Source organism: Antedon bifida, chromosome 4 (assembly GCF_963402885.1).
Source record: "Antedon bifida chromosome 4, ecAntBifi1.1, whole genome shotgun sequence".
Taxonomy (NCBI): domain Eukaryota; kingdom Metazoa; phylum Echinodermata; class Crinoidea; order Comatulida; family Antedonidae; genus Antedon; species Antedon bifida.
In genome coordinates, this window is record NC_136229.1 from 17,509,543 (window position 1) to 17,534,501 (window position 24,959).

The 24,959-nt window shown below is 33.6% G+C and overlaps 2 protein-coding genes and 1 pseudogene across 3 annotated transcripts; 1 reads left to right on the plus strand and 2 right to left on the minus strand.

Annotated features, from left to right (window-relative positions):
* Positions 1-154: 154 nt before the first annotated feature.
* Positions 155-24,918, minus strand: LOC144840574 (multidrug resistance-associated protein 1-like). Of its 2 annotated transcripts, none has more exons than XM_078696436.1 (29): positions 24,787-24,918; positions 20,969-21,142; positions 20,243-20,368; positions 19,678-19,803; positions 17,216-17,338; positions 16,977-17,038; positions 16,720-16,842; positions 15,479-15,787; positions 14,867-15,044; positions 14,251-14,505; positions 13,766-13,969; positions 13,228-13,459; positions 12,942-13,008; positions 12,641-12,767; positions 11,991-12,167; positions 11,234-11,401; positions 10,921-11,110; positions 10,508-10,631; positions 9,959-10,112; positions 9,456-9,669; positions 5,847-6,160; positions 4,521-4,720; positions 4,079-4,205; positions 3,578-3,679; positions 2,982-3,128; positions 2,628-2,786; positions 2,274-2,440; positions 1,623-1,817; positions 155-1,177 (listed from the first exon to the last, which is right to left on the minus strand). In XM_078696436.1, exons 1-29 carry the CDS (start codon positions 24,814-24,816, stop codon positions 1,069-1,071), a joined length of 4,683 nt encoding a protein of 1,560 aa, XP_078552562.1. In that variant the 5' UTR covers positions 24,817-24,918; the 3' UTR covers positions 155-1,068. The 2 variants fall into 2 exon arrangements, with proteins under 2 accessions (XP_078552562.1, XP_078552563.1); XM_078696437.1 differs by lacking the exon at positions 5,847-6,160 and adding an exon at positions 8,543-8,853.
* Positions 6,546-7,751, minus strand: LOC144840617 (ATP-binding cassette sub-family C member 3-like). The gene is made up of 2 exons (XM_078696499.1): positions 7,315-7,751; positions 6,546-6,662 (listed from the first exon to the last, which is right to left on the minus strand). The coding sequence occupies exons 1-2, from the start codon at positions 7,522-7,524 to the stop codon at positions 6,651-6,653; spliced, it is 222 nt and encodes a 73-aa protein (XP_078552625.1). The 5' UTR covers positions 7,525-7,751; the 3' UTR covers positions 6,546-6,650.
* On the plus strand, positions 21,860-21,977 carry LOC144841633 (5S ribosomal RNA; annotated as a pseudogene).
* Positions 24,919-24,959: the final 41 nt, after the last annotated feature.

The following is a 24,959-nucleotide window of genomic DNA, read 5'->3' on the forward strand; positions in this document are numbered from 1 at the left end:
CCTCTCCCGGGGGTCGTATAGTGGATCATACAATTGACAAGTGCATAATAATGACCTAACAGGTTACACACGAAACTAGTGTTCATCATTAAATGTACAGTATTAGTCAATGCAGTTTATATAAAACATTCTGATAAAATAGTTACAAAAGAAATTATAAAACAAACTTTTATTAATACCTTTCACAAAAACAATTACAAACTTCAAGACATAATACTTAAAATATTTGTATAAATACATGAGGTAAAACTGTAGATTGCTTGTCAACTGCTTTCTGTACATAATAAATATTTATCAAAAGAGTATACATTTCAAAATCTAGAAAACTTAAAAAAATGCATGCAAAACAATAAAAGATAAATAAGGAACATCAAATGTAGGGTGGTGAATTTCAGCCAATCAAAATATTATTGATAATTGTATATTATATTGTAATTAATGTGGAGTAGCTTTGAACGGGGGAGTAATTGCTCAGATCTTTGCCGTTTCACTGGAAAGTGGCCAGTGAAGGGGCTTACAGAATACTAATAACAAGGCCTATTACTTTGTATAAGGGTCAGTTGTAGTGTTTTGACCCTTGTTTCGTTTCACAAGTGTCTTAAATTTCAACATTATGACATCCCCCAAAGAGAAGAAAAAGAAAAAAATAGCACTATGAAATGATAATAACATACAATATAATATAAATAAAAATAGGACTATACTACTGTATGTAATTCTTGAAACAACATGTATCTATCTTCTAAGTTTCATATATTATTTTTTGTTATTACTGTATATGAATAGCATGTAGCTTAGACTATAGACATTTATTCTTGAGTGTTTTTTACTGTTCAACAATCACACACTGGTTTAGACTCACAGATAATCCAAATGCCTTTACATACAAATAAAGACAATTTAAACCACACATTCAAATCACAAAATATTTTCTAAATCATTGCCATTTTTAAGCTCCTCCCCTTCCCACCAAAAAAAAAACAAAACATTCACAAGAATCATAACAAGTCAGTCAGCAACTTGTAAGAATGAAGATTCTCAAAAAAATAAACACTATATAATTCTAATTCAAACTAATCCTGCATCTTTGGCCATGTTGAAGAAAATACCATCGGAAGACAAAAGCTCTGATGGTGACGCAAATTGAGAAACTCTACCATCATCTAAAACCAGAATTCTGTGGAAGAGTAAATGTATATTATGTAACTTCCCGAACATATTAAATCTGAAAATTCATTGAAGTTCTTTAAATCGAAGCTGAAGACCTTTATCATCAGATCGGACTTTACTACATGAATTCATTCATTGCATTGTTGTGTCAATGTGCCATGAGCATCTCATTTGTGATGGAAACCGGCGCAATATAAGATTTCCTTATTATTATTCAAATACAAAGAAACAAGAATATTCAAACATTGATTGAATGTAAACGTGTTTATTTGATGATTCTCTAAATCATTCTATTGTTTCATAGTTTCAATTTTCCAATTATCTCCTCACAAGTGAGTTATCAATAATATCATAGTTATATATAACCACTCATACAGCAATTGTTCACTCAAGCATGACATACACTGCATACTTTTGTGGAACTTCAAACATCATTTTAATAATTTCCTTACCTTGTACTATCCATAATAGTGTTGAGCCGATGGGCAATTGTTAACACTGTGCATTCTGCAAACTCCATGCGTATGGTAGCCTGGATGAGATCATCTGTCTCCAGGTCTACTGCTGCTGTGGCTTCATCTAGCACCAATATCTTGCTTTTGCGTAGCAGGGCTCTTGCTAGGCAAATTAACTGTCTTTGACCAACGCTGTAAAATAGATAATATGTATGCTATCAGAAAGTTCTATCTGTTAACTACTCTGATATAGATAGTACAGTTCCTCTTAATTTACCTGTTTTAAATTCAGCAGATTCTTTATTAAAGGGTTAGAGACCCAATTAAATAGTCCCCTTAAAATTTATAGCGGCCTGCTAAAATTATTAGAATCAACATTTTTAACCGTTTAAATTACTAAAAAACGTAGGGAATGGGACTTTAATATATTGCGCCTCATTTGTTTCACAGGAAAGAGTCTCCTTAATAGGGGTGTCTCAAAGAAGGGGGTTCTAATGTATGCTACTGAGAAGGCTACTTTGTATAGGGGTTTTCCGTAGTGTTTAAACATATATTACTCTTTATTCGTTTCACATAAAAGTGCCCCTTTAACAGAGGAATTTCTTACTTAAATTCCATTCTTCTCTTTCTTATTCGATTTTCACTCACCTTAGATTTTCTCCTCCTTCTGTACATTCATGCTGAAGACCAAGTGGAAGACTTGACACGTAACCATGGAGATGCGACAACCTTAGTGATTTCCATATTGCATCATCACTGTAGGCATCAAAGGGGTCAAGGTTCATTCTGAGTGGGCCAGCAAAAAGCACTGGGTCCTAGACAAATTAAAGGTTTTACACACTTTAGCAATTCAGTTTACTTTGGATAGAATTTGGAACAATAAATAATTAGTAATATTTTGACATATATCAAGACAATAAAGAAAATAACAATCAGTATCAATTATATTAAATTACAATATATTTAAAAAAAGAAGAAATAACTCAGAAACACAAAACTAACCTGAGGTATAATTGTTATTTTTGAGCGAAGATCTTGAAGTCCAATTTTGGAAATATCTTCACCATCTATAGTGATGGTTCCACCAGCTGGCTCAATGATGCGGAAAATAGCAAGTGTGAGGGAAGACTTTCCAGCACCGGTTCTACCAACAATGCCAATCTGAATATTGGTAAACAAATATTTTAAATATTAATTACAGCACAAAAGCCAACAATTAGTGTATTTATTTGCGGACTTTAACATTGAATATTATTTTTCTGTTGAGTATTTATTTACACGACAAATGAACTGGCTTGTATTTATTTTTGTTGCCATTCAAAAAATTAAAAAGTACAGATTTTCTGTTTTCTATACCTTCTCTCCACTTTTAATGCTGACATTGATGCCCTTTACTACCAGGTCTAGGCCTGCACGATATCGGGTAGAGTAGTTGTCTATTATAATCTGTCCATTGTTGGGCCAACTATCGTTTGGACGGTTGTCAGTTACTATGCGATCAGCCTATGAATGTTGACAGAAAATTATTTCAAAACAATATCTTATTTTCTTCAATATAAACAATCAAATTGATTTAAATTTTATATATAAACAAGGAAATCTAACAACAGGACACTGAGCTCTCCTTGCCAAGGAACTCGTAACAGTCCTTTGATCTTATGTCTGGCTGCGAAAAATACAGCACTGTACAATGTACATATTTTCTGTGGCACACTGTCTGTTGTTAAGGGGTGTGGAACTGATCGTGTCGCAACCACAGCATAAACCTTTGTGATCTCCAAAGGTCAGCATCCTGTTGTTTGATTGCCTTGATAATAATAGTAGTTTTAATATAACGGTCCATGTATGTTCATATGTGTGACAAGAAATGAAAAGGTGTAGAAACATTTATTAAACAAATCTTCCCCAAGGCCAAGCTGGTGCCACCCGTGATTACAGTACAGTATCATTACCTCTGTGTTGGTCTCAGAATATTCCTTAATTCTTTCCACTGCAACTATGTTTGTCTCTAGTTCACTTGTCATTCGCACCAACCAATTCAAGGTTTGTGTAATCTATAAAACCAAAGATATTACACTATAAAAATCCATGACGGTTGTCACATAATGCTTTGTATTATTTTTTATTGTATTTATATGTTTCATATGGACAGTTTGTCTGAAATAAAGTTGAATTGAATTGAATTGAATTGAATAGTAACCACTGTAGTAAAGTCCTTTTTACACTATCAAACTTTGTATGACAAACAAATATGATGTGTCCATATATGGACACGATGATGTCAAATCACTCCCATATTTGGGCACATCACACTTTTTTGTCAAACTAGTTTGATAGTGTAGACAGAGCTTAATAGTTAACAATTGTAATGCTAACCTTTGTCTAACTTCAATCCGTATTTTATTTTTACGATTGCAATTCAAATTGTAAGAACACAGTTGAGAAAGCCTTACCTGCATTGCATAGGAGACAGACAACCCTACAAGGCCGGGGCTAAGTCTATCACGACCAATCACAGCAAACAGAGATGCAAAGAAGACAATACAGTTTCCAACAAACTCAAGACGCAGAGCTAACCATCTAGAAGAAACGGAAACAAAAAATATTTTTTCATTGTTGACACTTTAAAATAACCACAAATGTTATCTAGTCTAGAATATAATACAATACCCAGTGACGTAACATAGAGACCTGAGGCCTCTGGTTTAGGAACCCTAAGTGGCCCTCCAACGCTGGAGGCCTTGTGCGTTTTTAGCCTTTATCAACATATTTTAATGCCTGTTTTTTTTCCTCTGGGCACTGCTCAGAGGCCCCCATAAGCTCCGGGCCCCTGGGTTTAGTCAGTGAGCTCTCATAGCTGTTACGCCACTGACAATACAAACACATTGAATTTACCTGTTTGAGCAGATATTTGGGTAATAAGTGACTTGATTTTCATCAATCAACACTTCATTTTGTTTGATAAATTCTGACTGACGCTTATACGCTCTTATCGTACTCGTTCCTGTGATAGTCTCGGAGAAGTGCGAGTAGATGGGTGATCGTGATACAGACTCCAAACGTTTCAATTGTCGGGATGTACTCACATAAAATCGCTGTTTAAGGATAAAAGAACATGACCAATTTAACCACTACACGTTAGCTTTGTGTCAGGGAGTCAAGTTCTGAAGTCTCAGTAAGTTGGAAAATTCTTGGGTGGATTAACAATTTATTATTTTTATATTAAGTTATAGACTTGTTACAGTCTAACTATAGATATGGAATTTACAAATCTATTGTCAATTGGACAATGACTTTTTAAGTCTTTATTATGTTGGTCTCCAATTAAAATCACATAATTATTTAAAAACTAATTGCTATGGCATTTTAGCCTCAAAACTATCAAAATGGTCTTTCATTAGAGTAATTCCTTAATTGAATTATTAACCAAATTCAGCAAATATAAATTTAACTTAATAAATCATTATAAATAACAATAAATCCACTAAGAACACAACAAGCAATAAATAGCGCATACACAAATATTATTACTATAAACATGCTAAATGAATATCTATTAACACACAACATGCAATACAGTAGTTATTTTTTGCTAATGTAAGAATAATAATAACAATGAATCTAAAATCAAAGATTAGTAGGAAAGTGAGAAATGTAACCAGCATACAGGATTGATTGATTTATAAAGTATGGCTTTTTCTATGTTTGACATTCAAAATGTGGGCTACAAGTAGGTAGGCATATTAGACTGGTTAGTACACAGTAAGTGTTGATAGAATAAATAATAATAAAATGTGTGAAGTTATGGTGAGTAAAGTCATGGGTGAGAATTCAACATTTCAATCTATTTGATCATTTTCAGGAATACATTACATAATTAGAGCATTAACAAACAATCTACAAGATTGTCTGTTTATCATAACATTTAACTGTATATTACAGCCAGAAACTCATTGAATACCTCATAGGTAAATGGAACATCCCAACAAAATTATCTATCAATCCTTAAATTATGGTATTTTTGCACACTTCATTGATTTATTGAACACCCTCAACAAGTAAATGGAATAGACAACCAAATCTGACAAATTGGTCAAGTAAAAGAGGTAAATAAAATATCTGAATAAAACTCAAAAGTACTTTTAAATTGAAAACTGTAAAATAAATGTATTGATATTGAATCAATCAATATATTGAAAACAAAAGTAAAGATGATAGTACCTGAACTATGTAATAGAATAATGCTAATGCAGGAAAAACCGTCAAAAAATATGGCGAAGACAAGCTGATTATAAACAGGGCCCCTGCCACTTTGAAGAAACAATCCAACCAAGGTCGGATAGTTTCCGGTAGTTTTAAATCGGTGATGTCAATATCTTTAGAGAACCGATTCAAAAGTCGACCCTTTGGGTTCATGTCAAAGAATGACATTGGTGCTAGTAGTATGTTGTGAACCATGGCGTTATGAAGTTTTCTGGAGGCCAGGACAGCACCGATGGCAAACACGATGACAGCACCAAAGAGGATGCTTATACCTAGAAGCAAGATAAAGATTACATAGTGTTTGTGGAAACATATTAGTTGAAATAAATAGTTAAGAGATGATAAGTAAAATTGGTGTCTCCTGAATAGGGATGCCCCTAATGAGGGCTTCTACTGTAGTAGTTTCCCCGTTAATCTAGAAATCACAGCCCATATAACAAGTTGTAGAATTTTTTTAGATAATAATGATGATAATGATAACTGTAATGATTATAGTGACAAATAATAATAACAAAATAATTAATATATCAATGGTAACAAGTATTTTATGATGACACATACAAACAGTAGAGTAAACAGCAACCTTTTGTTTTCATGATGTGCTACACGACTATGAAACTGTTGAGTTAAAAAATCATTTTATTCATATGTCTCTGAGTATGCACAGAACGACATTTAGACTCGATAGCTGTTTAAATCGTGCAGCGTTTTGTGAAAACAAAAGGTACCTAGTATTGAGGAAAAGAATGAACTCTAAGCAGGCTATCGATGATGCTGAAATAAACATTTAAGTGATAAAGTGAATTGATTAGATTAGTAACAAAGTTCTCCTAGATCAATAGGCTTCTCACTCAGAGCTCGTTCCCTGTCCACAAGGGCAAGTTCTAAGAACCAAGGAAGACCTTCCCACTCTACATTATGGTTAAGGAACATAGTAGGCCTACTAAATATATCTTTGAAATCCTAACATGGTTTAACATATATGACAGAGGATTGCTGTATTTAGTTAGGCTAAAGTTCTTTCTTTCTCCTGCTGTCATTGCATAAAGATTGAATAAAAACTACATTTGATGTATCTTGAAAATGATCAAAGCGATTAGAAATTTTTTTTTGATTTAAATGACTGCGCATGTGTAATTTTGTTATCGACAGTCCTACATAAGTATAAATAATCATTACTGTACAAAAGCAATATTGGTAGATTAATGAGGAATACACATTGAAATTGGATCAGCTGAATTTGGTTCTGAATTAAAAAAAGAACAGTAAAACCGAATACAACCATGCATTGTAAGATGTATACCAACATTACAGTTAGGGTTGAGTGTGATTGGACAATTGCATTACACAGTAAAAAATAAGCAAAGTTAAACTAATATGGAATATAAAATAATGTATTGAAAACTAAAACAAAACAACCACAAACCTGAATAAAGAAATAGACAAAGCCACATGGTAGTAGCGAAATATCAAATATTGGCGTAGTTAAACTAATGGCTAAGATTATCTCCACAATTTCAAAAGCTGAAGCAACCATTTCAGAGATGATATCTTGTAGCTTCTCATCAATCACAAATATATCTTTACCGAATCGATTCAAAACACGGCCTTGTGGCGTTGAATCGAATATTCTCATTGGCCAAAGAAAGATATGTTTCAGAAGGGAATTGTGGAGCACACAGGAGGCTTGTAGCGAGCCAATGGCAATGCCTAATGCACGGCCAATCACGAACAGTGCTAGAATAAAGAAGGATCAATTTTATTTTAGTGACTTTGATATAAGCTCTTTGATATTCGGTAACCAATAAAAAATAGCCAGGGGTGAGAAAAGGCCAACCAGATTTTGCACTCACTCCATACAATGCAAACGGTTAAAATAGAACCTTATATACAAGAAAATTGAATGATTGTAATACAAACAAAACCTGCATAATTGGGTTTGGAGGGTAGGACTAGTGGTTTGTCCTATATTAGCAAAATTATCTTAATATTGGAACTATAAATGTGTCAGAATGGTAAGAAAAACAAGTATTATTAAGGTTGTTTAGGCTTAGAAATGTTAATGATCAAATTGTTGATATATAATTGTTGCTGCTATGTAAATCTTTATCTACACTATCAAACTAATTTGACAAAAAAAGTGTGATGTTCCCAAATAGGGTAGCGATATGCTTAAATATGGTAGTGATATGACATCATCATGTCCATGGATGGGTACATCACATTTTTTTGTCACATAAAGTTTGATAGTGTAGACAGAGCTTAAGAGAAGCCACTGCACAATCTGAAGATGCAAGAGAAACATGGTTAAATATTCCTTGCGTATCTAGGCTTGGTCGAGAGAGATGGATCATAAAACCAAGAGTGTTTCATGATTGAATACAATACATCACAGAATATAGTACTTTGAGAAAAAGTCTTACATGCATTATGAATTAAAGAAATGTAATGAAATATAACATACACAAATGCATATTGAGTATATCAGATCTATACTGAGCCAAATATGAGGATGATTTAGATAAATAATGATAGAGAAGATTATAAGATCTAAGAACCACATTCTAAACTAATACAAATCTAACATATTAAGCCACGTCTAAGCTGATGTTATACAATAAGATGCCCCATAATACAATTCTTTGTTTTTATACCTGCATGAACACATATAAGGCAGATAGGGGTAAGATGATCGTCATAAAAAGGGGGGTTGAGTAGCTGATGATGGTCACAATAGCCAGAGTTGAGATTAATGTTCGACAGAGGACAGATAAATTTCGAGGAACCAACTCATCAACCACGTATATGTCTCGACTGAAGCGATTCAGAATACGACCCAATGGCGTGGTATCGAAGAAAGTCATTGGAGCATAAAGAATTTTGACGAGTAGGCTGTTGTGAGCTTGGTGGGAGGCCCCAATAGCTGCTAATGCTACTGCTATTGATGATCCTAGGGTCAGCAAGCCTGGAGAAAATTTATCATTGTAATTTGCAAGTCATGAATATGTACATATAAGGTCTAAAAAAATGGTTATGTTGGACAAGTACTTTATATTGAAAAAAAAGAGTTGGTTGGTTGGATTATAAATTCTTGGCCGGGATTTATCTATTCTAAACTGATTTTTTTTTAAATACATACAATTATTCATGTAGTTTAAAAAAAAAAAACTACTGGGCTAAAATATAAAATTAATAATTAGAGGGTGTTATAAAAATGTTATTGAATTGGGTCTATCTTACTTAGCCAACATAATATTCCTTTTAGGCCTAATATAATGACAATATATGAAGTGGTATCAATTTCTAAATATTATAAAACAAAAACACACTTGTATTTCTGTGCAAATTGTTGCAATAAGATTAAAAACATAATTTCTATAACAAGTTACATTAAAAGAGTAGTGTAAATTCTATAAAAATAATACAAAATATCTATCATATAAAAAAAGTATATATAATTATGCAACATTGGTGCAACATTACATCATTTATAATACAACAATATTATGGCTATGGCTACTATTTGCCATTTTCAATAGTCTTATGTTTTTAGTTAATTAATCTTACCTTGAGTAAGCCCGAGGGCAGCATAAACACCGAGGTACATGTCACGCTTGCTTGCATCGTTCACTCCATCAACGATGGGTTGGTTACTCCAATGACTCAACCAAAGGTTAGAGCCGATAGAGGCAGCATTTGACAACAGGTAAAACATTAGGATTAGTAAGCTAAGCGGCAAGCCTACCGATTCCAAGTAAGTCAAATACACAGACCATTTAACCTACAAGATAATTTATATCCTTAACTGTAAGCAGGAATGTCAGAATAAATTTCACCCAGGGCTACAATTACTTTAACAGCCTTCTACCAAGTTTATTTACCCATCCCTAGAAAGCTTATTCAACCTCTATAAATATCTTCAATCTTTAACCTCTTTAATCTTTATCTAACCACTAAATCTTGCCACTCATGCTTACATCAGAGCAATCAAATATTCTCTTCAAATATTAATTTAAATTAGGCGGGATTGCAACTTAATTTTATTTCAATGAAATCAATTGTACTCCTACTTTTCCAGTTTCGGATTTTTCTTTTTCAATCAGTTTCTCCTCTTTGTTATCAAACACTACTTTCTTCATTTCTTCCATCCGTTTGTATTTTGAGAGTGCAATTTGGCGACCAATTGACAGAGAGTCTAACTGTGATACAGTATCATAAGCAAGCCTAACAAAAAACAAACAAGAAAAATGTTTACATTGTCACCAGTTCTTATTCTTACTTTTTATTATGGAGTAAAAGTATTTCTTTCTGTTTGGGCTCATGACTTTACTTGCTCTAGGCAAAGTGTATACTTATTATTATTCTTACAGTAGAACCACTCTTTTGGTAAAAAATGTGATTTGCCCATATATGGACAAGATGATGTCATATCACTACCATATTTTGACACATCATACTCTTTTTGTCAGACTAGTTTGATAGCTTAATAAGACACTTTCTTGTGAAATGATAGGGTAATTTACATCTCTAATAAGAGAAAACTTTGTTGGGTCCTGGAACATGAGAGATTAACAAAACTATGAAGGATTAGAAGGTCTGCTAAAGATGGAGAGACTAACCTTCTGTCAATGTTATCTGAACTCTTTGATGCTTCATCACCAATGGATAACATGGACAATGATCTAGAATCATCTTCTGATCTACCTCTGACAACATCCAATCTTTCGCTGTGCAATGATAATACTATTAAAAAAATGAATATCATTATTATCGTATTGTTTAAAAGTTTATATGGAGAATAATACTAGTAAAAATTAGATTTGTGGTACACCATGTATTTCCACAAGAAAATAAAGTAAAATTGCGAATGACTTGACATTTCAGTTGTTATACTACTACTTAATAATGCTAGCCTCAACTTTATTTTTTCAAACACAGTACAGGTGCTTTTGCAAAAGCTATCACATCAGCAATTAAACCAATCTCAACAGTGTATTGTGTGACAATGACAAATAAAGGTCCATATTTGTACCTGTAGGCTCTTCTTCTACAGTTTCTTCCTCAGCGTCTAAACTGTAGTTCTTCAAAAACTCTGAGAATGCACCTTCTTGCTCGAACAGTTCCGTGTAAGATCCTACCTCTGAAATCTGGCCATTGACAAGTACAACAATCTGATCAACCTGAGGTAGAAAGCTGATGCCATGTGTCACTAGTATTCGGGTCTATAAAAATAAAACATTTAGTTTATGAATACTTCATTCTGTAACCGCTCGTCTGTGTAATTTGGCCTTAATGATAGCCGGTTGGTGGTTATAAAACTGCTAAAAGTATTTCCGAAATCTTACCTTGCTTTTCAATAGACCCTCAGGGCCAATGACATTATCAAATATATGTTTTCCAACATGTGAATCTACTGCACTCAAAGGGTCATCAAGATAATAGACGTTTGTGTTAGCATACACGGCTCTAGCTAGGCTCACTCGTTGCTTCTGACCACCACTTAGGTTTATACCCTGAAATTAGGTAACATACATTTATAACATGATTAAGTTTTAACCAACCAATAGTGCTTACCGTAAGTGATGCTTAAGTGAAATAAGGAGACAAAGAGTATTCTGTTGGTAGAACAAGTCTTCTCAGATAAGGACTTAAAAATGGAGGTCCAGTGTACACATCTGGCTCATGTGCACTTTAAAGACCCAGTACATCTTTCGGAAGAGCAGGGGGTTACCATTTAGGCTCTGTTGTTGTGGACAGACGAACGGGCACTGTTTGGTGGCAGCGCTCGACACGAAGGGACCTTTAGGGGAGTTATAAAGTTGTGGTATGTGTTCCACACTAGTGCGCAGTTCAGCCTAGTAGGCTGCAAGTTGCAGGTTATTCCCCAATTTACATTTAAAATTGTTGAGTGCTGGGCTTGAAACAATGTGATAAGGTAATGAATTCCATGTGTTTATGATACGTAAATCAAAGAAAGAAGCTCTACTGAAAGTATTAAACCGATATTTACACAACTTAAAATGATGACCTCATGTAAAATGGCCAGCAGAATTTTGGAAAGTGAAAAAATCAGAGAAACAAAACATCCTGATATAACATTACCTTTTCTCCAATTTCAGTCATATCTCCTCCTGGTAACATGTCAAAATCTGTAGCAAGAGCACAAGCCTGTACAACTCTTTGATACTTTGATTCATGAAGTTCACGTCCAAACAGAATATTATCTCTCAAGGTAGCATTCTGGATCCAGGCTTGCTGAGGCACATAAGCTGTTGAACCCTACAATAGACATTAAAAAAATGTATGTTAAATGTATTCTTGGTCCTCAAGCTTAACTGGAAACTGAGAAAATTCGGATTAGGGCCTCCACGGACCCACGGCAGCCAGCGTCTACCAGATCAGCACACCGGGAGACGAGGCAATGAGAGTAAGGCAACTTGCCTAAGGATGAAATCAGTATAGTACAGATAGTCTCGAACCCATGCCTATCACATGCTAGTCCGATATCATTACACCATCACTCTCTGGTATATCGCCACTATTCCCAGATGGTCTCCCATCCAGAACGCAATCGTGTCCAACGTTGAGTAACTTTGGTGATCTGACGATAGATTTGTTACTTAAAACATCGGTTTATTAGTGCTAGCCTGTTATGCAATGTCTCATGAAAACCAGTACAGACTGACATCTTCTCCTGAAAATGCATTGTTATTATTCATAAAAGTAAGACGTAAGAAAAAAAAAATGATTACCTTAGTGAAAACTCTTCCTTCTACCTTTTCCATTTCACCTAAGATTCCTGAAATAAGCGATGATTTCCCAGATCCAACTTGTCCAACAACGGCTATCAGGGAACCTTCTTTAATGTCCAAATTTATGCTGGAAAAAAACCCCGAAGTTATTTACATTATTACTAAACGATAGCTACAATGAACACTCTGAATGTCATAATTGATTACTTTATGTAAATTTGTACTGAAAAAACACATGTTACTTTACATTACAAGAATAAATAACACAATTAAAACTATGAAAAAAGATTGATTTAGTTACTTTTTTAGAGTTGGTTCTCCGTCCTTGTCCCAACTAAATGTGGCTTCGTCAACAACCACTGCTTGATCTGAAAACAATATGCAAAGGAATATTGAATAAATATACAAAGATAATTGAAAAAATATGCAAAAAATATTTTAAAAAGTGCTTTTATTCACAATGATATTGTTTACTATTAAAATGTAAAAAAAAGAAACAAAATGAAAGGCCAGATACACTGGATCCTACAAGTTAAACCGGTTTTTACCAGTTAAACTGTTTCTTAATTGTTAAAACTGGTTCTTACCAGGCATATCACAATGTTCAACATTGTCCATCTCCAGTTCATCCAGCTTAAGAAATCGCTCAAGACGACGAAGAGATACGCTGCTCTGAATGAGATTGGAGATGACGTTTGGAAACATAACCAAAGGAAAGCGTAAAATATTAAATAAAGACAGCGACACAAACGCTTTGTTAGCATCAAGTACGTGGGTCTCATCAATAAGAACATACACAGCAAAAGTGGACAAAGATACCTAGAAATAAAAAAATATATGAATAAATAGAACTTGTTGCATAAACTAGAGGTGAAATTCATACTAGAGGGAGGTGGAAAATGTGACAAGAGATCCTAACTTACAGACCACTATCAATTTTAAGTACATTCAAACATAGAGCTTGGACGTCAGCATCTATAGTAAACAATGGGTATGCCAGGCATTTTCCAAGCGTAAAATACGCATTTTTTGTTATTTCCTAATCAAAAAAAGGTAGTACATGCTAAATAGCAAACTATTATACGCACTATCAAGAAAGGAAAATCCCCTTTAATATTCATTTACCAAGAAAGGAGCACATGCCCAAGTAAAGGTGGAGACAGCATTCAAGTATGCAAACTTTCTGAGAACCGCTAACTCTTTATTGCGAAGTTCCTTGATTTTATTTTCAAACGATTCTTCCCAAGCATAAAGTTTCAACACTTTGATACCACTGAGCACTTCGTTCATCAACTTGATGCGAGCGTCCTTAAATGCCATTTGCTTTACCTTTTATAAAAGAAAAGTAATATTTAATTCATAATGTACATCTTATTATAGGCTATGAATCATGCTTGATCAGGTCACAGAAAGTGTTTTTTTTTTAAATTTTTATTTTATTTATTCAACTTATCACTAAAATGCATATACAGAAAAGACTAAACACATATTAGTGAAGGATAGGACCAACAGGTGGTAAACAGTTTATAATTGTATCCATTATTAAATTGAATAAACTGTATATTATTGTGTTACCGAACAGAGCAACATAAGCAATACTGTTAACATACCTGTAATTTTCTTGATTTGGTGGCAAGGACGGCATTTATGGGGATTAACAAAACCATAATACCGACTCCAGCAAGAACCGATGGTCCAAGTACTCCCCAGAGAAAGTAGAGGGAGACAATGATTTGAAGCGGTGATGACCAGATGGTGTTAAGATATGTCACCAGATCCATGAAGCGTTGTGCGTCTACTGACATCAAGTTCACAATCTCACCGACTGTGGCTGTCTTCCGCGCAGTGTTACTCAGTACGAGGGACTAGATAGTGAAAAAAACAATGCTTGTTGTAAAAAAAATTCTTCAACTGGGTCTTAAAGAGTTCAAATTAGTACAATCGGAATTGAAATTGGATACTTATATTTCATCTGTACAAACATGGAGGTAACCACCATGGTGCAAAGACATATTTTAAATGCTCCATCTACACTATTAAACTAGTTTGACATAAAAGTGTGATGTGCACAAATATGGTAGTGTTATGCTCAAATATGGTAGTGAAATGACATCACCATGTCCATATATGGGCACATCACATTTTTTGTCACATAAAGTTTGATAGTGTAGACAGAGCTTAAATATGCTTCTAATAAATCTATACGTTTTTAAAAGCTATACTTACTTTACGATAAACTGCACCAATAATAGCAGTCCGTAGATGCATTCCAGTAACGAAACAAATATGAAAATACTGATGCAATAACACTGACTGAATGATACCAACTATCAGTAGTATAACAGCATAAAAGTATCCTCTCCATTCAGAGATGCTTTTATCAAGAGTGTAGCTTATTAATAATCTGAAATAATAAATTAATATTTGCAATTTCACTGATTCTTGAATACAGTAAAATAACTTATTAAGTACACTTCTATTAAGAGGATACTTTTTGTGAAACGAAACTGTCAAAGATATATATTTTAATACGGACAACCCCTTATCCAAGGGACACCCCTAATAAGAGGAAACTTGGTTTTGTCCCAATGGCTAGTACTGTAGGAGTTCTACTGTATTATCAAAATTTAATACCAATATTAGTAAATCTTCTTTTGGACACCCATAAAGGGGACACTTTCCATTGAAACACACAAAGAGCAATTTGTCTTAACACTAACACCTATACGGGGACACTTCTATTTTGGGGAAAATTAATAGATTTTCTACTCAGCCCTAATATTATGAAAATGATTGATATTTAGTGACAATATTTAAGGAAGTATGATAATGTCTTACCTTAAAATCTGTGGGCTGACAAATAATAAAATATCATAAACAAATTTATACAGCGCCCCTAAAACAAACCAGCCACCAAATGCCTTGACCAAACTTTTTAGCAGCGAGGCTTTATGGTCAACAGGCCGTCCAAAATAATCGGTCAGTTCATGACATTCAGAGTATTCACTGTAGCTATCGTCTGGTAATTCAGTCTTCGTTGATGTACTGCCTCCAGTTGTTGCGTTTAAGTGAGGATCTTTATCAAGTTTTACCATCACAAATTGCTTTTGTTTTCGGTTTGCTTTGGCCTTTTTCTTTAAAACAGTTCTGTAATGCAAAAACAAGGCCAACAGCCATTAAGTCGCGTGCTACAATGCATAGTGATACCGGACCGACAGACAGACCGACAGAGTGAACTATACTGACCGAAATTACTGAACATGTTTAAAAATGTTGAAATGTTTAAAAACATTTATATTTTTTAAATTTACACGTGCGTAGCCTGTCACTTTTGACGTGCTCGTATAACGTAATTTCGAGTTAAGTAAGTCAAGAAAACAGAAATCGGGCAAAAAGAGTGCGCAATAACATTTAACGCGCAGTGCGCGCGCAATAATCTGCGCAGTCATGGCAATTTTGTAAACGCTTAAAATTGCCTGAAACGTACTCTTATTTCATCGAAAATAAATTTTGAAAATTTTAAGCGCGCATACGCATGCGTTACATGCGCTACGCACGTAATTGTATTGCCATATGATGATTTATGCCCTGAAATTTATGAGTACCAAATTTTATTTAATTGTGATTCATGGTTGTGAAGATATGATTACAAACGTGATTTCGTTAAATCGTGCGTAGACCGCGTAATTTTTTATTGCGCATCGTGAAAACATAACCACATCGATTCCTGGCCATAAGGAATATTCTGTGAAAAATTGACATAGCTAGATTAAACTGATATCAAGATAAGTTCAGAAAGCGATAAAACGCATAGTGATACCGGACCGACAGACAGACAGACAGACCAACATAGTGAACTATAGAGTCGCGTCCACGCGACTAAAAATTAATTAATCTTAACAAGAGAATGCATGATAAACAGAAAAAAAGTATCAAATAGAGGGATGGAGTAAGATTGCCATTACATCCATCTACAGTATGGGGGGTTGAATCAAAAACTCCTAGGCACCTACTGGAGAATTCTCAATAACTTTTTCTTAATCAAATCGATATTAATACATATGTACACCCACACTAACCTGCATATTTCATCCCTCCATTTTGTGAGGAAATGTGGTACAATCCTGATAGCCTTGTCCCGCTTCAACAGTGACCACAAATCATCCTTCTGCAGTGAAGTTTTGTAGCCTTTAATTACCAGACTGTTAATAAATTGAACAATTTAATGTATCGTCATACTGAGATGTAACATAGTGAAACATGTAGTAAAGCCAAATCAATAATCATTTAAGGGTACAGTAGTAGTTATACATTTTGAATGTAATGATGAACATACCTTGTAAACCACCAAAATGTAATACGAGATATAAACGGAGCTGTCTCTTCAGGACATGGGTTCTAAAAAGTAATAGTATCAATGTAAATTAAAACAAGAAATTAATTTTCGTTATAACTTCTATATTATCTGCAGCACTCTGATTGACAATGTTATATATTTGACTTAAAATATAATATTTAATTAAAATATTTTTCAATTTAATCTTAATTTAAAAGAAAAACACAAATTACACATACTGGATCAGAAGTAACTGGAGAATAGCGAGGTAGTTGATCAGAAAATGATGATAACAACAGTGATATGACCAGGAGCACAAAATAACAGTAGAACGTCACATATCGAAACGTGTCATCTGAATCCTGTAAAATAATGGTTAGATTTATAAGAGTATAATAGGGAGCTTTCGATTTGCAGTGAGGATCAAAAACTAAGGCATTCATTGTGCGCAGGAATATTTGGACGTGTGTCCTCGCTTCTCACCAGGACACAGGTTTGATGGTTTATAGGTCCAGGCAACGATAACCTAGGTTGGTCGCGTTGCAAATTGAAAGCTCCCTAATATCTTTGCAAGAACACTTTGGTAAACCAACATACTACCAATACCGCTACCAATATGTATTCCTTTCAGTGAAACATAAAAAGGTAGCACTGAGGAGAGCTGTTAAAGACAACTATCGACAAAGGGCGTGTCTCTCAAGGGGCAGATACAAATGTGGGGGGTGTGCTGACAGATACTGTAATATTAATAGTCTGTCAAAAATATATATCAAAAAGTAGTTTCTATTTTTAACCTGTCCAAAGCGGGGAGCACTCTCTCCTGCGCTACCCATTGGGTCCACCCATAGTTCGTGTTTGGAGGTAAAACAGCATTTTTAGCGTAGGATCACTGAACAAATCAATATATTTTATAAGCATAATAATCTATTATAGCCAATTAAAAAGCTAAGAAAAAAAGTCTACTAGGATTTATATTTAATTGCTGCATAATCAGGGGTAGATTTTAATTTGGTAACTCTACTCCAGTAATTTACTCTTTCGCAATATGTTTCACTTATTTTGTGCTGCTGGGGAATCTATATAATTACCAAGTGTACCATATTGTTAATGTCAAAATGCAGAAACATACAGTTAAAAAGAGCTAAATAAACATGCTAACCTAGTTTCATTGTCAGAAATATAAAGATAATATCATGCTTTAATGGCCACAGAGGTATTTGCAATCAAAGAAAACATGAAGAATAAAAAGCTATTAAAATTCTGTCACAAAGAGCTTTGAATGGCAAACCTGTACACTATTTAATTCTATCTATCATATCTGGTCTTTTCCCTGGTACTGTATATGTAAAAATAAGTACCATAAGCATTGAGAACTACTTTTTCAAAAAAAACCCTATGTGGATGTGTTTTAATATACAGTTACTGTATTTAACAGTAAAAATGCATAATATTCATCAATATTTAGATGGTAAATCTGTTCATTCATAATTTTATTTATCCTTTCAGTGAAACATAAACATAAAAAGGGAGCTGTCAAGTTCAACTATCGCCAAAGCGTGTGTGTCTCTCATCACAGTAAAACTGACAGTTACATAAAAACAATTCTAAAAATGGAGCCAAAAGTAAATAAGCAACATTTTTTTCAGTTTTGTATTAGAAGAATGAATGAAACATGGCTTTAAAGACACCTTCCCTACGTTTTTTAGATCTAATTTAAGATCACAAACTATATTTAATGTAAAAATAATACTATATGGTCCTAGTGCGATAACTTTTTTCGTCTTTAAATGGTTAAAAATGTGAAAAATAAGTCGATTCTAATAATTATAGCGGCCCGCTATAAATCCCAAAATGCATTGCGCGCGGATTGATATTTTTGTTTTTCTTCTGTAATTCACCCACTTTTCGATCGATCGTGAGGCCAAAACAAATGGAAGACTCCTAACTTTTCAGCGAAAATACCGGGTTTTCCCCAATTTGTATCAACGGAGTCTGGCAAAAATAGAAAGACAATTAATGCAGCAACTATACAACGTCAGGCTAGGTATATAGCTAGCGTACGATGTTCGTACGTTACCGATGTTTACCAGCTAGGCCTACAAAACTAAGCCTAGCTAGGCTAGGCCTAAAGACCGTCCACGAGAGGTCATTCGCCGTGAGCTACTTAGGTAGTGCATTGTTTCTCACTTTTTATCATAATTTACCATAAAACGTACATTTAAGACAAGGAATGACCTGGTTTAATGTTTTTAAAGTAATATATATGTATTATTTTTACAAAACGTCACAAATTGTAGGGAAGGTGTCTTTAAATACACTTATTTTTTCTATTGGAAACTATTTTAAAATTAAATTCTACTTTGTATTGTCAAAACTTTCGTCTATAAATAATTGTTTTTCATTTCTAAACCCAAGGTTTGTTCTTTTATATAACAAAAGATCCGAAACCTGAGATTTGAAAATGTTTGCGTTGATATGCAAGCTCTCCTTTGTTGGTACTGTAATAAGTGAAGAAGTTTAATCAATAGTTTAGTACCAGCATAATTCATTATCAGTATCCATTTCAATTTACTATCTACAGTATCATTGTCATATCTATCAACAATCATTAAAAACAATATTTTTAAAAAGCTAATAGTACCATGGAGGAAACCCTCCATGATAGTACATGTAATTATTCAAGTACAGTGGATGGCTATACCTGAACAATCTTTGAACGGAACTCTGGAATACTAAAGAAAACCGCCAATATCCAAAAAATAAACATGACACCAGATGACATTTGACCTTTCATACGTTCATCTTGAACTACCACAAAGGCCAAAATCTGAAAGTATAATTTAACTTAATTAAAATATGAATACCGGTAGCGAAATTGTATTTTCTGAATATTGAAAATACTAGAAGATAGCAAGATGTTAGTATAAATTTTTTGTTTTTAATGATTTAACGTTCCAACATAGCAAAAAGTAATGGATAACTCTGGGGTTAAAATTTGAATTGTTTTAAAGTATTATTACAAAATACAAACTTTTGCAACAACACTGATAATTAATAACACTTATTTTTAAATAGCATTAGCAGTATCGTGAAAAAAGCCCATTTTCTAAAAAAGTGATTCTGAAAGACTTATTCGGAATGTTAAAAGATAGGAATGTTACTAATTTTTCAATGATTTACAACCGTTAACTTTTTCTATGTTCTATACTTTTTTCCTTTAATGCCTAATTTACATAAATGAGAGTCAGTTTTGGTTAATAACTTACCATAGTGATACATAGAAAAGCTGGAGTGAATATATATACAACTGGGAAATCTTCATTATCAACATAATCTACAACCCCTTTCAATAGGTCCATTAATGGTAGTATAATTAACAAAGCACACACAATCTACAAAGGAGAAACATTATTATAACAATTCAACGTCGGTAAGTTTCACCTAATTCACCCTAAAGAACAACTATCAACAAAAAATGTGAAGCAAAATAAAATCCTTCAACTATGTTCCGACACAAATGGTTTTTTGTCATCGCAACTAAAGTTGTTCAAAGAACAAAACGAGAAAACTTTTTGTTTTTTAAATCAACAATTTTAAGTTATTTTTATCATTCCATGTTTTTATACTCCTCATATTTTCATACCATTTTCAATTTAGAACAAAATAATATATATATATACAGTATTATTCGTGTTACTGTATATAGCAAAAATGAAAAGATGAATAGATGTGATGTTTTGTTCAGCATTAGTAACCGGATGAGGATTTGTACGGTCAACCATGCCCGTAATTTTTAAAATCATTTTTCAATTTCCTATAGGCAAAGTCAATTGTGATTCTAATACCCTTTTTTTTATCAGCAAGGTCAACCGTGTTCCTTAATTATGTTCTCTAGGGGCATGGTCTTTTTGTATCAATAGAAAACTTTACATTAGACGCACACAGCGTAAAAAATAAAAGTTCTTCCTTTATAACCAGCAGAACATACTCACCGATTTTTCAATATGTAACGACGATAGTTTGATGATACCTTTGTTATTTTTCTTCAGACAGAAAAAATACAAAGGAGCAACAAGAAACAAATAAAAACAAGGGATCCATGATAAAACTGTCTCTTGAAAGCACTCGGAAATATCTGGCGTTGAAGAATTTAACAAATCAAGATCCTGAAATTAGTATTAGAAAGTATTTATTCAAAATAATAATAATTTAATAGTCCAATCAGTCTAATAAATGTCTATGCCCACAGTGCTCAATAGCTACACTAACTAGAAAGCCACTCCAAGAATGCATACCTCCGCCTACTGCAAAATTCTCCTAAATAAGATTTCTCCGGAAATTATATATATTTGTGTGTCTCAATGCAGTTTGTGATTTAGGCTAATTTCACTACAAGCATGTGTATGCGAGAGTTTGGTGTAAAGGTTATGTAACCAGCCTTTCAACTAACAATAGTTTCAGTGACTAACGATAGAACAGGAACGCCAAAAACAAATGGGTGAATTTGAAAAGAAATAGGTATTTTAAAACTACTTTTATCAAAAAACCTGTAAATGAAATCAAATTATGTTTTAAAATTACAAATCACAAACTATAACTCTTGCCTCTTGTACAAAAATGAAGTTTTTTTGCACAAGTAGTTAACTCGAGAAAATGCAATTTCAGTTTACTTGTTACTATAAGACTGCTCGCCGGAAAATTCTGTCCTATCTTTTAACACTAGCAGGTCTGAAATTATACTAAAAAGTGGTCTAGAAATGGGGGCGTGGTCCGGATTGCCTCCAAAATTTAATGGAGATATAACATATCTATCTGTATTTTCATTTTGGTAAAGATCTTGAAAAGATTTTGAGTAATCCTGCTAACAAACAAACACACTGATCGTATACGGCTTTACCACGTTGAAACACCGGTTCACGTCAGATCACCGAAGTTAAGCAACGTTGGGCCTGGTTAGAGCTTGGATGGGAGACCATCTGCGAATATCGGGTGCTGTATATGGAGCTGGGGTCCCGCTAGGCATTTGAAATCAGCACTGCTGACTCTTATGGCAGCCCCTGCATCTAGTATCTGCCTCAGACGTATTGGCTTATGCCTTTCCTCTGGCGAAGGTGGGCACTGGACGAGAGAAGCCCTTGATCAATGTTAGGACCAATCAAGGTGCTTTAAACAGTCCTGGCTTTGTTTGTATCAAACCTATTAGTGGCGGTAGTTATCGCTGTTGGTTTCGATTGAATAAAATAAAAATAAAAAATAATAAGTAGGGTGTCAGATGAAATCGGTCGCGCTTGAAATCGGTCGCGTTTGAAATCGGTCGCGATAAAATCAACTTCCGGTATTTTGTATGGCGCGCCGCTAGAGCTATACTTTTGATCATATCGGTCGCATTTGAAATCGGTCGCGTTTGAAATCGGTCGCGCTATTTTGTATGGATCGAGCGGGATGCATGCTAGAGCGGGATATACATTTTTCGTTTATATAGATTTAATTGATATTTTTTAGGAACTAGATTATTTATGTGTATATTTTTTACTTGGTTAATAAGTATTTATTATCATGTTGATTTATTTATCAATCATTAAATTAATTTTTTTTTTGTATTTCACAGGTCTCGGAGAAGGACTGTGTCTTTTCAAAATGGCCATTTCTAAACACGTTTAAATATTATATTAGGCATAATGTTATATTAGGCATATAATAATTTCTCTATTTATATGTACTGTAATTAATATATTATATAGAGAATATACGTATGTCGTGTCTTTTATTATGCAAACAATTACGTATGGTTTTAGGATATTAATAAAATATATAGATAACATGCCGTTATAAATCAATCTACCGGCCTACACTAGACTATGATGTACAATGATAGATGTGAGAATAAATAATGTATGGATAATAAAGGTGGACACGATTCTCAAAGAGGTAATCTGCACTGATATTTAAACATTTAGATTTACGAACGGCGTATGAATGTGAGACACTGAGTTGCACTTACTTAATTATTTACATTAAATGATTATTATAAATGAAGAAATAAAAGATATTCAAATTAAAATCTATAGTAGGCCTATCGCCGACGTATATACGTAAATTATATATAAATCATACTGTCAAATTATAGAAACAGTGCTTTATTCGGAATTATTATGGATAAGCAAGCCTGTGAGCTACAGCGATTTTAATTGCTTTTGCTTTCCTTGCCTCCTTAGATTTCTACGTGTCTTGATTTTGTTACCTATGTTTTAAATGTAGGGCCTATTTCGATTTTAAAGGCTAAATAAAGAATGAATGAAGATGATCTCATAATCGCGTCGAGCATCTATAGCTCATTGGATCGTTTCACAAAAACACATGCAGGAGGCCTATAGGCCTATAGACGTTTCAAACATATGGTTATTAGTAATAGACGTCATCTTTACCTCGCCATGGACAACGATCGTACATGTTTTGTCCATGATTTAACACTAACAAGTGCGTGTTTTTTAAAAAGGGGAAACCCCGTCAGCAAAATAACGTATTGTTAGGGGAAACAGCTGCACGATCATAGAAGGCGCATCTCCACAATATGGCTTATTCGGGGGTTTATTTCAGTAACTCGCCTTTTAACCATCCGCATATAATGATCATTTTACTAAAAACTATTTTAAACATTAGAAATAAAAATATACACGTGATTTGCCTCAACAATAATCATTATAAATACATAATAGAAAAATAACGCTTAAAAAAAGAACGATGTTTCGACTCCATCATGGAGTCATTATCAAGTCCAATGAATAAAATTTAAAAAAACAACTAATTAAATAACACAAGCCAAGGGTCAAAGTTTAAATAACAAAAGACCTATAATCATTATACACTTAATATTATCCTACATAACGGATAGAAATAAAATAGAAATAAAAATAAGGTGATCGAATAGTATGTTGTTAACGACATGGATATGATATAATCTGCCACAGTATGCATAAGTATAAAAATGGGTACGCTGGCTTTACGGGCTATATTGTAAAAATTATTGTTTTTAAATAAATTGTTCTCTTTTACGTAATTGTTTGCATAATAAAAGTATATTCTCTATATAATAATATATTAATTACAGTACAAATAAATAGAGGTAAATTATTATATGCCTAATATAACATTATGCCTAATATAATATTTAAACGTGTTTTAGAAATGGCCATTTTGAAAAGACACAGTCCTTCTCCGAGACCTGTGAAATACAAAAAAAAAAATAATTTAATGATTGATAATAAATATTTATTAACCAAGTAAAAAATATTCACATAAATAATCTAGTTCCTAAAAAATATCAATTAAATCTATATAAACGAAACATGTATATCCCGCTCTAGCATGCATCCCGCTCGATCCATACAAAATAGCGCGACCGATTTCAAACGCGACCGATATCATCAAAAGTATAGCTCTAGCGGCGCGCCATACAAAATACCGGAAGTTGATTTTATCGCGACCGATTTCAAACGCGACCGATTTGAGACGCGACCGATTTCATCGTAAACCCGTATACCTCCTTGACCTTGGCGGAGTTAAAATATACCTCCTGATCTTGGAATCACTTTTTAAGTAATCCTGCTAACAAACAAACAGACACACGCGATCGATTACATATACCTCGATCGTTGGCGGAGGTAAATTAAAATTAATTTTTGGGACGAATCGACCAGAAATGGTCGGCATCCTCCCACAAGCAACATTGAACCTTGGTCTTGAGCTGACGTGCACTAAAATTTAGGCCTAGCTATGTCAAACCAAACTGTAATAGTTACAAAATACTCACCCAAAAACTATCTTCACAAAAATTATCCATCTTTGCACGGTAGTATCTGAATTAATTAAACTATACAATTTATAAAATTGTTATTTATAAGGTTTGAATGATGCAATATTTAATTTTTATTTCACATTTTGTTTACATTACATGTGTACAGTTTGCATTCGGTGTGTTAACAA

Excerpts from the sequence above, each read along its gene's own strand:
- LOC144840617 (XM_078696499.1), bottom strand. The coding sequence starts at position 7,524 with ATGAGAATATTCGATTCAACGCCACAAGGCCGTGTTTTGAATCGATTC.
- LOC144840574 (XM_078696436.1), bottom strand. The coding sequence starts at position 24,816 with ATGGATAATTTTTGTGAAGATAGTTTTTGG. Across the intron at positions 6,161-9,455 it reads TGCCCTCGGGCTTACTCAAG|GTATAAGCATCCTCTTTGGT; the intron begins GTAAGATTAATT and ends TCTTGCTTCTAG. Across the intron at positions 1,178-1,622 it reads ACTATTATGGATAGTACAAG|AATTCTGGTTTTAGATGATG; the intron begins GTAAGGAAATTA and ends ACTCTTCCACAG.